Genomic DNA, 16,560 nt, shown 5'->3' with positions numbered 1-16,560 from the left:
GGGAACATTCCCAGTAGTGCCCTACTGTACCCATTGTGACTGTGTGTTCCCTCTCCAAGGACAGATGGGCAGGAACGTATCCTTGGAAAGGGGGCAGACAGTTGGCCTGGAGAGCGCCCTCCACTTTCCGCCGCTTAGACACATGAATGGCCATCTTGGCCAGGCCCAGGAGCAAGCCCACCAGAAGATCCTCCTCATGCCCTGACCTCTTCTGAACCAGGTGCCCACATATGAGGAGTGTGGGACAAAATTGCAGCTAGAACCTCAGCAGTAGCACCCTGAGAACTCACTGGGGCCGCAACCTCTCACGTTCCATGTAAGCATGGTACTCTGACTCCTCCCGCCCACAAAATGGATAGGCAGACAGTTGAGCCTGCTCAAAAGGCTGCTGCTGGACAAGAGCACATACCTGGGTGTAGGCAGGACCAGGTTGTGATCAGATCTGCCAAATGGGGGAAGGGCAGTGGCACTGTATGTGTCCTTTACATTTGCATACAGAAGGTCCAGTGTTCTGTTATCCCATGTAGAATAGCTGACATATTCATAAAAAGTTGATATTGTTGCCTGGAGAGAAACATGATTAAAATCCCAGTAACAGCCACAAAAGCATTGGTATCCTGAGTTTGTATTCTGGCAATGGTCGAAAGAATAGCATCCTATACGTCAGCCAAAGTTTGACTGTAAGCACCAACTAAAACGGCAGTTGAGAATTCCTGAGGCAGATAATATGATCATATCCCAATGGCTAAGAGCTCAATGTCTAGGCTACCTAAATGCTCCTTTACAGTAATGTGTCTGCGATCACACCATCTTTTATTTACAAACACTGCAATCCCTCCTCCCCTTTTATTGCTCAGTTTAACGCCTCTGTTTGATCAGATGGTCTTGAAGCCGGGTATGGAAGCACAATGCTATGTAGCCAGGTCTCAGTTAAGCACAAAACATTGCAGTCCCGGTATTCCCTCTGGGTCTTAATCAGCGCACCAAACTCCATCTTATTTCCCAAGAACCTTACGTTTCCCATAATGATCACGGGATTAGAAGGCTTATATTTCCTCCTCTTAGCCTTAACTTTCGTTTCAGCCCTGCAGCCTTGGCGTTGCCTCCTAAGCTCCTGCAGGATCTTGGACCACACACTGGGCAGTAGCGTTGGTTTGCATAGCTCAATCAAGTAGTCAAGGGGGAGGAGAAGCAGCAAATGGTGGTGGAATTATGATGGTGACAGAAATATGCAAAGGAGCAAGGTACATCCATGGTGTTAAGTTTAGCAGTGATAAGTGCTTTCCCAAATTAGTATAATGTAAGACTTGGAAGGGAACCTGTAGAAGGTGATTTTAATGTGCACCAACTGCCCTTGAACTTAGTATTTCCTTTAGGAAGTGCTGTTGGAGTGGCCTGGGAAAATTGAATTTTGCATATTGCACATTGTTTTCAATGTTTAGGGTATTCATTGGGATGCTGATCAAGGGTGCTGCCTTGTCTTATGTACTTGACACTGCTAGCTTTTGTTGGAGCTGCAGTCATCCTGACCAAGTGTGGATTTATTCCATCACACATCTGTCTTAATAGCTTGTAGACATGGGGACATCTTTGAATGTTAAGAGCTAAGTCATTCACTGCAGGGTGTCCAACTTTTGAATCAATGAGATCTAGAGCTGGTGCAGTTGAGTTTCTGCTCAGTGGTGACTTCCAAGGTATTGACAGTGGGGAAACTTGGTGATGGTACTACTATTAAAAGTCATGTGTTATGACTCCAAATACTACTTATGAAGTTTCTTTGTTTTAGTTTGCTTTAATGTTGTATTGAAGGTATTTTGATGTGAGATATTTGCTCAGAATCTGTGCCTTGTAATTTTGATGTTGCACATAAAATAATGAATAGTGTATTTTATTGGATGTTAAATGTAATGTAGTTCAGTGGAAGTTTGACTTTATTTTCATTTTACAGTTTTTCAGCATCGTTGATGCTTTTATGACTCATCATTTACTTGAAAATGTAGCCAGTGAAATTCATGCTCCTTGAAAGGATGTAATCTAAATAATGGATTCATTCTTTTTGTATTTGAATAATCTGTGTATTACAGCTACAAAGCTAATAGATGGCAGAATGTAAATAACAATCCTGCACTCAAGAACTTAGAATTATTCCATGTATTATAAACATATTTGTTTTTCAAATTGGTGCTTTCTTAAGTTTCTTAAAGCACAAATCTGAAATCTTAGAATATCTTAGTAACTCTGTTGCTTGGCATTAAAGCATGAATAGCTATCATCATTCCAAAAATTGCACATTGTATTAATATATGGTCTCTAATTGTAATACACTCGGGTATAATCAATAAGTGGATGCACATCAAGGTAAAATGGGACATATTAGTTGGTGTGACCAAAAGACCCATGGAATAAAAGGATTAGTGTGGATAAATTTTGCCTATAGAGTCATAGTACAGCATAGAAACAGACTCTAGGCAGAGCTGAGCAAGATGTCTATCATATTTGGATTATATTTCCCTGAACCTTTCCTATCCCTATATGTGCCCAAATTTTAAGTATTGTGATTGTATCTGCCTCTACCACTTACCCTGGCAGCTTGTTCCATATACCCACTACCTTCTCTGGAAAAAATTGCTACTCAGGACCTCTTTGAATCTTTTCCCTCTCACCTTAAATTTGTGTCTGCTGGTTTTAGACTCCCCTACCCTGGGTGGAAAATTATGATCATTCGCCTTTTCTTTCTCTTGTATGCCTATATAAGAACAGACCCCAGTCTTGTACACTCCAGGGTAAAGAAGCTCCAGTCTAGCCAGTGTCTCCTTATACACTTAAGCCCATCAGCTTTGATATTTCAGATTGGAGGATAGTAGAAAAAGTGGTATTCTGAAGTATAAAGTTATACAAGGATAGAAACATAGAAAACCTACAGCACAATACAGGCCTTTCGGCCCACAAAGCTGTGCTGAACATGTCCCTACCTTAGAACTATCTAGGCTTTACCCATAGCCTTCTATTTTTCTAAGCTCCATGTAGCCATCCAGGAGTCTCTTAAAATACCCTATTGTTTCCACTTCCACCGCCGGCGGCGGCAGCCCATTCCACGCAGTCACCACTCTTGTGTAAAAAAACTTACCCCTGACATCTCCTCTGTACCTACTTCCAAGAACCAAGATGCAAGAACAAATCACTTGGTTGATTCTTGTTAAGGTGTTGAATTTGAAGAATACTTGAAATAGAAGAGATCTTGCAGAAATGTTATAGCCCAAGGCAGAGGTACTTTTGGTTAAAGAAAGAAGTATCAGAGGGCAAAGGAATTACCGCAAGTACTGAATCACTAATATAATAAATAGTCAATGTCCATTACAGCCTGACATTTCAGCAACTCCCATCAATAACATTTAGGCCAAACAATTTTCAGTATAGGAATAGAACTGGTGAACGGATTTTTTTTTTCTCCACAGGGTTTATACATGCAGCCTCTCCGTCCTCCAAATGGTGTTTTGCACACATAAGTCAATGTCTGTGTCTTTGCTTTCTTCAATCATTTTATAGGTTTCAGGATTTTAGCTTATTTTGCTTGTTTCTTCTCTATCCAAGGGCTAAAAAAATAATCACTCACTGTGACTTGTATGTCTACCATAGGCTTTTCTATGTATAATAGATTTAATCAGATTAAAATGCTTGAGCTGTCCATTTCACCTATATTAGTATTCCCCTTGCTGCACTAATTATCTAAAATTACATGGACATGTTTATAGATGAAGCCATAGAGTTAGTGATATGAACCAGTCTTGGTTTGACAGGAAAAATTTTGTTTGCTGAGAACCACCTAGCCTTTTAAGCCAACATAAGAATAAGTACAAGGGACAGTATTTAATGATTTTAGCTACTTACCATTCAGTTTTGTATGGTAGTACTGAATGCACAAGAAGGCAGGTATGTAAAAACTATAACCAGTATATATATTTTTTTTTAAGTTCATTTTTGTGTTTGGATAAAGAATACTTTCATTTTAATTAATTAATAAATAAATAAATAAATAAATAAATAAATAAATAAATAAATAAATAAATAAATGGATAATTTTATTTAGTCTACTTCATTAACCAATAAGGAAATTGATAATATCATTGTTCTCTTTAGCTTGTGTAAGGATTTAGTCTGCAAAACTCTAAGTGATTACTTGATTACGGGTAAGCAGGCAGCAATTAATGCAGGAATCCTTTACACTAAATCACATAATTAGACGTGCCAGTGCAAAGAAAATCTGGTTAGATGTGTGTGAGTATTTGGTTAGAATGCCAGATTTGGAAAGTTGAGATGGTATTAAAGTGTTATGATTTCTAGTACCTTATTTCCCAGTTTTGCAAAGTCCTGTCAGTATTTTTTTTGAAGCATATTAGTGAAAGATTTTGGTATTTTTGTTGTTGTTGCAGGTATATGATGCTCATTGATGGCAAGAATGATGTGTTCATGATTGACCGAGACTTTGCAGTCTTTCATGTGGCGAACCTGGAGTTTCCTCTTCGGAAGGATCTTCGTCTTCATCTGAGTAATTCCTTACTTGATGGGGTAAGAAAGCTTTCTAAAGTGACTCTTTTAGGACAAAGCAACCGAAATTTGTTGCCATTACACTGAAATATTTTCAGTTGATTCAGATTTGTTTTGTATGGCAATATTCCTTTTGTGCCCTTTAATATATTGTTCATATTAGTAGATAGTTGAAAGTTTTTTGCCATGCTATATTGATTTCTATTTGGTTATTGCAATAACTTTAATAAAAAAAGCATTTCTTATAAACTTTGAAGCTAACTTGTGTTGATATATTTAACTTTTCAATTGGAGCAAATGAACTTCAATATGCCATTGGAAAGTAAAAGGACTTTTGTTCAGTGTATTGCAAAGCTGCATAATTAATTTTGTAGTGCTGTTGTTGCTATTGGTTCAGTTTCTTGGCCAGCAGTGAGATGAACACCTGGTTAATTAGCTTTTGGTTGCAATAGTTGAGAATTAAGGTACAAATACAGAAAATTTGTTGCTCATGATATTACCATGAGAATTCCCTCATTCGTCTGATCTGTCAGATGGCTTATTAAATCATTTGATGGTTGACACCTCTGACAAAAATGCACTCATTTATTACTTCCTTACACTATGGGTTTAGATTGTAATCCTAGATTGCAGTGAATCTATTTGACTAATTCAGTGAATAAACATGGGACTGAGAATAGTTTGAAAATACGCAGATCAGAGTTTCAGGGATCAAATTCCTTGTCTGAAGTGAATTTGGTTATCTAAGTTGGTGTTTTACAAATGATTTGAGTTTTTGTGCTAGAATGGGAAATGTCAGCTGAGATTCACAGTGACAAATGTGTTTCTCTGTGCTGAATTCAATCTGAGGTTTAAGGAAATGCTCACGACAATAACAGAGCATGGCAGCAAGTATCTCATGTCAGTGGAAGTCATTCATTGTCCAAAGAGAGAAGGCTATGGAGTGATGGTTATTGTCATTGAAGATCAATCATCCAAGCCTTATGGTATCATTGCATTATCTCCTCAGGACAATGTCTTCAGCTCAACCACCTTCAGCTGCTTCATTAGTCTGTCATAAGGCTGGAAGTGTGGAAGTTCATTAATGAAATGATTATATTAATGAAATGTTCAATACCATTTGTAATTCCTGTGCAAGTGAAGTATTTCATGCCACAAGAGTGCCAGACAATTACTAATCCCATCAAGGGAGACTCTAGCAATCTACCCTTAACATTCAGTGGCATAATAATTGGAGTGCTCCATCTTTAACATTCTGTTGGCTCACCATTGGAGTGGTCAACTAAATAATATTACTATAAGAACAGCTCAGAGATTCGATCTTCTGTGGTAAGTGAATTTGCTCCTGATATTCTAAAGGCTTTTCACCATCTAAGATGTATTTACCAAGATTGTGATGAAATACTTTCCACTTTCTTGAATAGGTGTAGCTCAACCTCAATATGGCTAACACGAAAGGGCACAGTTTTAAGGTGCTTGGAAGTAGGTACAGAGGAGATGTCAGGGTTAAGTTTTCTTACGCAGAGAGTGGTGAATGTGTTGAATGGGCTGCCGGCGACAGTGGTGGAGGCAGATGCAATAGTTTAAGAGACTCCTGAATAGGTACGTGGAGCTCAGAAAAATAGAAGGCTATTGGTACCACTAGGTAATTTCTAAAGTAAGTACATGTTTGGCACAGCGTTGTGGGCTGAAGGGCCTGTATTGTGCTGTAGGTTTTATATGTTTCTAATAACTAAAATAGTAACATCATCCAGGGCAAAGTAGTCTGTTCCATCTCCCTAAACTTTCATTCCCACTGTACTAGTGCATAGTGCCTGCATTGTGTGCTATTTACAGATGCAATGCAGTTACTCTCTGGACTACTCCAATATCACCTCCCAGACCCATGGTCCCAGACTCCTAAGTAGATCAAGGACTTTATGTTCAAAGATCATTACCACAATGTTCACAACAATTTGTACACCACCCTGACTTGGAAATGTACTTCAATTACATTGGTCTAAATCTTGGAACTTGCTTTGTAGCAGAGCTATGAAAGTACATGAAGCAAAAGGTTTGCAGCAGCTTAAGAAAAGCATTAAGGGATGGACAATAAATGTTGGTCTTGCCAATGATAGAGAAATAAAGTTGAAAACCCTTTGAGGGCTTGCTGATTTTTCCTGTGGTCAAATGAGTAGCTGACACCTGTTCCTTTGACCCACATGAGGGATGGTGCCATCACTAAAGTACTAGGAAGCTGCTGGTGTCAATAGAACTCCAGCCCATATGAAGAGACAGAGAAACAATTGGCTGCAAAATAATTTTTTCTCTGGGTTGCAGAGCTTGAATCGATAATATTCTGACTGCAGTGAAGAGTACAAAACAGTTCAGTGCTTGGCAATTATGGGTGGTGTAATTGAACTTGAGGCTCAATTGGAAAGCTGACAAAATTGAAATGTCACCATGATCAATGTGACTGTCAATTTGTGTGGGGTGTAAGTGTGCTGCAGTTACTGGCTTGAATATTGTTGGAAATGATGGTAATATGTGAACAGCAGCAGGTGGCACAGATGGGATAGCTGTTGGATCTGACCCTTTCCAAAAATTATTGCACTGTTTAAAATACGGAAAAGGAAAGATATTACTAGTAACATATACGTCACTTTTTCTCTTAAGTTTAATTCGAATGCATGTAAAAATATTAATGCTGAATGCTATTTAAGCTGAATTTTTAAACATTTCAAGAAGGAAAGGAACCTTTTGCTAGGCTATAATAATTATTTGAAGTTCTTTCTGAGCTCATGTGTTTTTGGTTTCGTTCCTAATAGTTTTTCTGTTTAGGATGCAGTGTAAAAGCATGAGTCTAATCATTTAAGCACTCATATGTAGTGTTATGCACTGATAGGTTGGAGTTGCAGTACTGTACTTTGCCTATAAACATTTCAGAAGGAATGTTGATTGCTATTTCTTTGGAGGAAAGGGAAAGGAGGGGTATAAAAGTAGTTCTCTGGCTCAGAAATGTGATCATAGTGACTGCATATGGATTTAAATACCATGGAAGTTTTTGGGGTACTTGAGGAATGCACTGCATTGGTCTGGTTGATTATTATTGACAGCTGCTGTGCACAATATATAGGTGCAATAAAAATACTGCTGTTTTGAAATTTCCCATATGAAATATTTGAGATATGATTTGTGCTGCTGAACTATTTCAAATTGGCAACAATTTATAGTACTTTAAGATTCCGATTTGGACTTAAGCTGTAACAGAGCAACAGACAACTTAGAAATCTGTTTTATGTTCTGGGCAGTAAAGCTTCATGGTTTGGTGGATAAGATAATCTGATAAGGAAATTGTTTTATTGATTTATAAAACTGGGCAGATTTAGCTCAATGATGAGAAGAAAGAACTATTTATTGCTACTAGATTGATATTGCTACCTGACAGTTCTGATTGATCTCAGTATCTAGTGTAACGTAAGCTAAAGAAATCATTTAAAATATATTTTGGATAATATAGCTGGTGCAGCTGGAGAGATAGGACAGGGTGCAATGCTAGCATTTATCCTGAGTGAAGAGTGATTTTTTTTGTTCCTCTGAATTTTTTAATTTCTTTTTTCATTTTATCTGTTCCTCAATAATAGGTGTGATTTTCCTAACTTACTCTGTGATGAATAGCACAGAAATTAATGTACACCCATGTTTTGTCTGTAATGTAATGTGTATTGCACCAGTGCATCTCAGTACCAGGCTTTTTCTATGATAAATTTCATTATTAGGCTCACAATAAACACTCACTTAGTGGGAAAACATTCCTTTAAACCTAATGAAATGTGAAATCTTAAATTGATTAACATATTCATAACTGAAATTTGTTGTGTCCCTTGCTGCATTTTAGAAGTGCGTATACACACACACACACACTATATATCTATATCTAGTAGATAAATGAAGTTAATTTATTTATTTATTTTAGAAGCCATTTTCTGGTTTGGTTAGTTCCTGTAGAGCATGTGTTATTGGACAATATTTTATGCTAATAGGTACAATTATTTTTTTAATATAGCAAGCAGATTAAGTGAAGTTACAATTGATCAATTAACATTTGAATCCCTGAACTTCATTATATTACTTGAATCACACATCAGATTTGTAAGTGTCAAATTGCTAATTCTTTTTTCTTTTGTTGTTAGGAAATGATAATTGACAAAGTAAATGGACACCCTGTTCCTCGATACTTGATATATGACATAGTAAAATTTAATGTAAGTATTGGCTTTGTTATTGGATTATTCCTTTAATAATTCTTACTATTTTTGAGCAGTGAGTTGAACATAAAATGAATTTTATATGGAGCGGCATTTGAACGATTTATTTTCATTCAGTTTTCTTCGAGGATTTGTTTTAGCTTTCGCATGAAAGTGAAAGAGTTAGTTGAGTATTTAAAGTTGGTATTTCACAGTGAATTCTTTCAAACAGCAAATAAGAAAATGCATTTACACTGCACTTTGAACTGCATTGATTGCCCAGCAATTTCTTTACAAAAATTTTCAATTTAGTCTGGGCACATGTCAATGATAAAGAATGTAGAGGACATTAACTCAAGGGAAGGGTATTTTGGTAACCTCCAGGTAATTGAAGTCTGGATCGGATGTGATGGTCTGTGTTGTAAGATAATTTAATTTGATGTCGTTTAGAAATTACACAGTTACTCTCAAAGTATGTGTTCACATTTATGCTATAGATGTACATCATTGGTCCTTGGATCAAATCTTGGTTCCTTTTGTTAATTTATGAATAAGCTTTGTAAGATAGTTTTAAAAAGTATGCATTTTCAAAAATGCAAACTACAAGTAATCCAGAAATATTCAATCATAAAAGATAATTCTAAAATTGGCATTGGTGGGTGATGTACAAGTACTGTGCAGTATTAAATACTTGAACTTTCTGGTATTCCAGTGATTATTGCTCTTGTTCAACTATTATAATGCTCATCACTGATATGATTGGATGTGCAAAAATAATAACTTTTGGGGTGGGTATCTTTAAGACAAGTTTTTTCTGGACTTAAGAAAAGTAGAAGAGAAAAACAGTTTATGTTCCTGTAGAAGTAAAAAATCTGCCTTCCACATCTCTTTTGCAATTACCCCTCCCCACCTTAAAAGCATGCTCTCTGGTGTTAGACCTTTCAACTCTTAGAAAAAGATGTCTGTCTACTCTTATCTATGCCTCCCATAATCTTATAAACCTCTATCAGATCTCCCCTTAGCTTCCAGCATCCAGTGAAAATAACCCAGGTTTGTCCACCCTCGTTATAACACATGCCCTTTAATCTTGGCAACAGTACAGATCCCTGTGGAACACCACTAATGAGACCTCCAGCTAAAATGAGTTCCTTTGGCCACTTCCCTGTCTATCTATGGGCAAGCCAGTTCTGAATACAAATGGACAGTTCACCATGGATCCAATGCATCTTAATCTTCTGGATGAGGGACCTCATCAAATACTTTACTAAAATCCATCCGCAGCTCTACCTTAATCAATCACCCTCATCACCCGTTTAAAAAAATTCAATCAGGATAGTAAGACATGACTTGCCCCACACAAGGCCATGTTGGCTTTCTCTATTTAGGCCATGGTTTTCCAAATGCTCATCAATCCTATCCCTAAGAATTCTCTACTAACTTTCCTACCACTGAGGTGATACTCACCAGCCTTTGGTTTCCAGGCTTATTCCTTGCTTTCTTCTTGAGTACTGGAACAACATTAGCTACCTGCCAGTACTCTGGGATCTCACCTGTGGCTCGAAGGGGCACAAAGATATTGGTCAAGACCCAACAATCCCTTCTCTTACTTCTATCAATAATCTGGGATGTATCCCATCTGGCCCTGGGGACCATCCACCTTAATGCTCAACACTGCTGCCTCCTTTATCTTGAAATACCGCAACATATAAACTCATTCAACACTGATCTCCCTATCCTCCTTGATCTTCTCCTTGGTGAATAATGATGTAAAATACTCTAAGGACTTCACCCACAGCCTCTGCATCCAAGTAAATGTTCCCCTTTATCCCTGAGTTGTCCTACACTCTGCCTGCTTATCTTCTTGCACTTGATGTATGTATAGAATGCCTTGGGATCACTTGCCAAGGATTTTTCATGGTTCCTTCTGGCTGTCCTAATTCCCTTTGAGTGCTTTTCTGGCTTCTCATAATCCTCAGTTGCTCTGCTTAATTCTAGCTTCCTAAACTTTACATACTTCTCCATTTTTTCCCTGATGTAATGTTGATTTCAGGGATCTCTTTTAAAAAAGTGACAAAGTTATCCTTTTCAAATGCCAAATCTAGTGCTGAAAGAGAAGATGTCATTGTTGCTCTGTCAGATATTATAAGGTCTAAACATTTTTTTATATTTCTTTACTCTTTTCCCCAAATGGTTCTTATAACATTTGTTGTAAATTGTAGTCAAACAGTATTTAGTTTGGCAATATTTCTTTGACTTCTGGGAAGCTGGCATTAGGGAATTGCATTGCTACAAAGGTGAATTTCGGATGTGAACTGAACATAATTATGTAAACTATGAGAGCCAGTTCAATAATAATGGCCTCAAAAAACTGTACTGAAATTGTATTAGTGTGAAACTGGATCATGCTACATACTTTCTATCCTATCTCCATGGTCCAAAATGATATTGCTGTTTTGATCATTACCCTTTAAGGATGTGAGTGTTTTGTTTTATATCACAATAAAATGGAATAAATGTGATTTTGAAGAAACAGTACTTTAAAAAAAAGCTGCAAGCGAAATGTGCTAAGACTAAGTCTAATGTTATTTTCTCAGATTAAAAAAAAACATTCAAATGTCAGCATTGGCTCATTTTTAACACTTTGGCATCAGCTTTGGCTGACGAGTAACATTCTTATTTGAGTCAGACGTCATGAATTTATCTGCATAATCATTTCACTGCGTACATGTTGCCTATGTTACAACAGTGACAATGTTTCAATACTACTCGAACTGTGAAGTGTTTTTCAAGTTGCAAGAGTGTGAATGCGGCAACCTCTTTAATAGTCAACTGAATTTGACTACAAAGGCAGTGATTTTTGATTACATTGACTTGATAGTATATCAGAGATAGTGTGGATGACTATTTCTTCAAGAACAGCAGAATGGCAATTGTGTCAGGAAACAGTGTTGAAGTGTGAAAAGTTGTTGACCCTGACTGCCAACCTACCATCTGTTCTTCCAATTAAAACACAAGTATACTGACAAATGAAGCCGAAAAGAAATTCAGAAAATAGGAGGCAAGAAAGTAAAGTTCTGTGTTTTATCTAAAGATTCAGCAAACTCCCAAATACATTTTAACAATTGTGCTTAAGCATTTAGATTGATTTGCCAGAGACAAATAGACAATCTTTCAACTTAGTTCTCAGTATAGCACTTGTATATGTTACTTTGCATGTCTACTGATTTCACATGAGCAACCTGTGGATGAAAGTACCAAAGTTAAAGTAGCTATTTATTGTTCCTTGGTATTGGAGAACTTTTCAGCTAAGTAGAATGGTTAAATTGCAATATTTAATTTTAAATTATGCTCTAAAATTCAGACATGTTCAAAATGCTGTGAATGATATATACTGGATATCTGAAATAAAAACAGAAAATTCTGAAAATACTGGTAGCATCCGTGAAGAGGGGAAAATAGGATTGATATTTTGAATTGGCATCCTTTTTGTACTTCTTTTACACTGCCTCACACACTGAATGCTTCTATAATATTAATAATAGAAAATGCTCATTCAGCTTAGCTAGAAATTACTCAGTGTATGTGCAAAAATAATTTCTAAAGTTTTGTTAAAGATTAAAATGGTTGAATGCATTTGAAGATGTTGCACTTTTGCAGATCTGCTATGCCTAGCAAAACGTCACTTCACCGTAATTATCCTTTTATGACTTCCTTTTACTAAGAAATGGACATTTGATCTTCTGGCTTTTGCAGTAAATTAACTTAAGACTGAGTTGTGTGAAACTAAAAGATTATATACACACACCCAGCTGAAGCAAATTGCTGAAGAGCAACTAGACAGTAGGTGAAAATGTCCCTGCTGTTCAGGTTCTAATGCAAAAATACTGCAACTCACCATCTGTGTGCAGCATAGTGAGATTGTTTTAAAAACTCTACAAATTGTATAAACATTTCTAATAGTTTCAGAAATAATTTCAAAAATTTACTGATTTATATCTGTTCTGTTTTTGCCACTGTTTTTATCTACCACATGAAATGCAATCTTACGCCATTAAATAAAAATAAATCTTTGCATTACTCATCCTTATGCAAGGCAACAAAAACTTGCATCATTACTTGCATCATGCTATGGCACAGAAGAAGGGCTTGGGGGGTGGGGGGGGGGGGGGGGGGGAGGCCACAAATCAAATAGCAGTGCGCCCAAAGCTTGAGCAAAATGTTTGGAAGGTAAGTGGTATTTTGACCTTCATTGCCAAGCGTTGGAATACCAGGATGAAAGAAGTTTGCTGAAGTTTACAGTGCTTTTGTGAGTTCACTCCGACAGTACCAAATGCTGTTCACATCAGTGTTTGTAAATTAAGATTATACTTTTGGAGTTGTGCAAGGTAGACTATTTGATCAATTTTTGTGATAAGATTTGGTGATGTGTGGTGTGATCTTACAATAAAATGAGTGGGGTCAGTTTTTACTTATTGGACTTCCAGATACTGTCATTTGAAGCAAACAACGTTCTAAAACAAACTAACAAGGTAAATACTGAACACAAGCAATTCAGCAGATGCTGGAAATCCAAAGCAACACACACACAAAGTGCTGGAGGAACTCAGCATATCAGGCAGCATCCATGGGAATGAATAAACTGTCGATGCTTCGGGCTAGGGCCTTTTTTAGGACTGGAAAAGGGGGAATTCAAAGATGGGGGGAGGGAAGTGGGGATAGCTAGAAGGTGATAGGTGAAGCCAGTTGGGTGTGGAAGATAAAGGTCTGAAGAGAAAGGAATCTTATAGGAGAGAAGAAGGGACCATTGGAGAAAGGGAAGGAGGAGGAACACTAGTGGGAGGTGATAGGCAGGTGAGAAGAGGCAAGAGGCCATTGGCAATAGAAGAGGGATCGGGGAGGGAAAAATTATTTACCAGAAGTCAAAATCGATACTCATGCCATCTAGTTGGAGGCTACCCAGATGGAATATGAGATTTTGCCTCTCCACCCACCCTGAGGGTGCCTTATCATAGTACAAGAGGAGGCCATGGACTGGGAATGGAAATGGGATTTAAAATGGTTGGACACTGTGAAATTATACTAATGAATGGAGTGGAGATACTTGACTAAGAGGTCCAGTAATTTATGATGGTCTTGCCAATGTAGAGGAGGCAGCATCAGGTACACTGGATGCAATTGACGACTCCAATAGATTTGCAGGTGAAGTGTTGCCTCACCTGGAAGGACTGTTTGGTGCCCTGAATGGAGGTGAGGGAGGAAGCAAATGAGCAGTTGTAGCACTTTGGCCGCTTTGTGCCTGGAAGCAGATTTGCGAGGATTGACGACTGGACAAGGGAATCACGGAGATGAGGGGTGAAGTGAAAGATGTGTTTGGTGGTAAGATCCCTTTGGAGATGGCAGGAGTTGCAGAGAATGATGTGTTGGATGCAGAAGCTTATGGGGTGGTACGTTAGTTTGAGGAAATGGAGGGGATGCAAGTGAAGCAGCATCATTGGTAGAGGAAGGCAACCCTGTTCTTTGAAGGAGGAGGGTGTATCTGATATCCTGGAAAGGAAAGCCTTATCCTGGGAACACATGCAACAGAGACAAAGGAACTAGGTAAAAGGAAATAGGGTAGATATTTAAAGTCTTCTAGGTATCCACAACGAAAGCATCAAATACAAGGCGGCACAGCTTTAAAATGAGAAGAGGAAAGTGTAAAGGAGATTTACGAAACAATTTTTTCTTTACACAGTGCTATGTGCTGGTAACATGCTGTTTGAAGAGTGGTGAAAGCACATATCAGTGTTTACAAGGGATGTAGACTGGCACGGAATGGAGGAATATAGACCATATGCAGACAGATGTGCAGTTTAAATTGGTGTTATGGTCAAAGGGGATGCTGTTCAGTGATGCTCTGTTAAAATTGACAGAAAGATGTAACTATTGAAAGTATCCCCTCTGACTGCCCAATAAGGTGAATGAATATCAAAATTTCATTAATAAAACATTGCAAGTTATTTTAGAATTACTCTGATGTACTAAATAATGGAAGCACTTGTCACTTTCTTGCTATCCTCCTTTCCCTCCCCCTAGCTTTTTATTCTGGCATCTTCTCCCTTCCTTTCTAGTCCTGAAGGAGGATCTCAGGCTGAAACATTGACTATTTATTCATTTTCATAGTTGCTGCCTGACCTGCTGAGTTCCTCCAATGCTTTATGTGTGTTACAATGGAACCTCTGCTGATTCTGTAAATTTCTGATGTTGTTCTTGAGAACTTTTGAGCATCTATCCCAAAAGATTTTGGTTGTTCAGAGTTTCGATTTGTAGTCTTTGCACTTCCAATGCAGAGATTTCAGAATGAACTGAACATTTTGTAGGAAAAATATTTCTCCCTCCTATTATTAAGTAATTACCTGATTTTCTGCATTAATTACTCATTAAATGTCATCTGATCTTCATGTAAGTTACAGTAATTGATAACCACAATCTGCCTGAACTCTGCACACAAACAGTTGTAGTTCCTCACATCAATGCTGAATACACCATTTAAGCAATCATAGTCTAGGTTCAAAAAAGTATGAACCTCTGGGGTAATGCCTTCTGCAGAAGTTATTTGGAGTCAGGTGTTCCAATCAATGAGGTGAGATTGGAGGTCTGAGTTGTAGATTTGCCCTACCGTAAAACAAGACACACGAAGTCAGGTTACTGACAGTGCCTGCTCTTCTCATGAAAGATCTGAAAGTTGTTTTGATCAAGGCATGGTTGCACATTAACAGAGCGTCTGAGATGAATTGTAGAGATAGGCATGAAGCTAGAAAAGGCTACAAAATCATTTTTAAAAATGTGAGTCGTCTTCATTCCACAGTAAGAGAAATTATCTGCAAGTGGAAGAAATTCCATTTGAAGAATTTACTTTCCCTTGCCCTGGGTATTGTGCAAAGATCACACCAAGAGCGCAACATGCAATGCTGATGGATGTGAAAAAGAATTCATGGGTAACAGTAAAAAAAACCTGCAGTAATCTCTAGAACTTGCTAAAATCTCTGTTCATGTATCCATTATAAGAAAAAAAGACTAAACAAGAATGGTATTCATGGAAGGACACCTCGAAGGAAACAGACAGACATACTTTATTGATCCCAAGGGAAATTGGGTTTCATTACAGCCACGCCAATCAAGAATAATGTAGAAATATAGCAATATAAAACCATAAATAGTTAAATAACAATAAGATAATCATGCCAAGTGGAAATAAGTCCAGGACCAGCCTCAGGGTTTCTGGCACTCCGAGGGAGGAGTTGTAAAGTCTGATGGCCACAGGCAGGAATGACTTCCTATGATGCTCAGTGTTATATCTCAGTGGAATGAGTCTCTGGCTGATTGTACTCCGTGCCTAACCAGTACATTATGGAGTGGATGGGAGTCATTGTCCAAGATGGCATGCAACTTGGACAACCATTGCTCACCAAAACAAAAACATGGCTGCGTGTCTCAAGTTTGCAAAAGACAGTACTTCCCACAGTGCTTCTGGGACAATGTTTTGTGGAGAGATGAGACAAAAGTTTAATTCTTTGGCAGAAATGCACACCGCTATGTTTGGAGGAAAAAAGATATTGCACACCAACACCAAAACTTCATCCCAACTGTGAAGCATGGTGAAAAGAGCATCATGGTTTGGGGATGCTTTGCTGTCTTGGGGCCTGGACAGCTTGCAATCGTTGAGGAAACAGTTAATCCAAAATTGTATGAAGGTATTTTTACAGGAGACTGAAAGGGTAGTGGTCTGTCACCTGAAGCTTAATAGAAG

The 16,560-nt window shown here is 37.9% G+C and overlaps 1 protein-coding gene across 1 annotated transcript in view; it reads left to right on the top strand.

Annotated features, from left to right (window-relative positions):
- rngtt (RNA guanylyltransferase and 5'-phosphatase) overlaps positions 1 to 16,560 on the top strand; it is a 307,137-nt gene that overhangs the window by 99,090 nt on the left and 191,487 nt on the right. Inside the window, exons 9-10 of the mRNA XM_059982400.1 lie at positions 4,431 to 4,566; positions 8,718 to 8,789. Of these exons, the coding sequence (XP_059838383.1) occupies positions 4,431 to 4,566; positions 8,718 to 8,789 (208 nt within the window). The remainder of the gene's footprint in view (positions 1 to 4,430; positions 4,567 to 8,717; positions 8,790 to 16,560) is intronic.

This window comes from Hypanus sabinus, chromosome 10 (assembly GCF_030144855.1).
Source record: "Hypanus sabinus isolate sHypSab1 chromosome 10, sHypSab1.hap1, whole genome shotgun sequence".
NCBI classification, from domain to species: Eukaryota; Metazoa; Chordata; class Chondrichthyes; order Myliobatiformes; family Dasyatidae; genus Hypanus; species Hypanus sabinus.
Note: the sequence above shows the minus strand (reverse complement) of the source record. Positions and strands in the feature narration are given on the sequence as shown.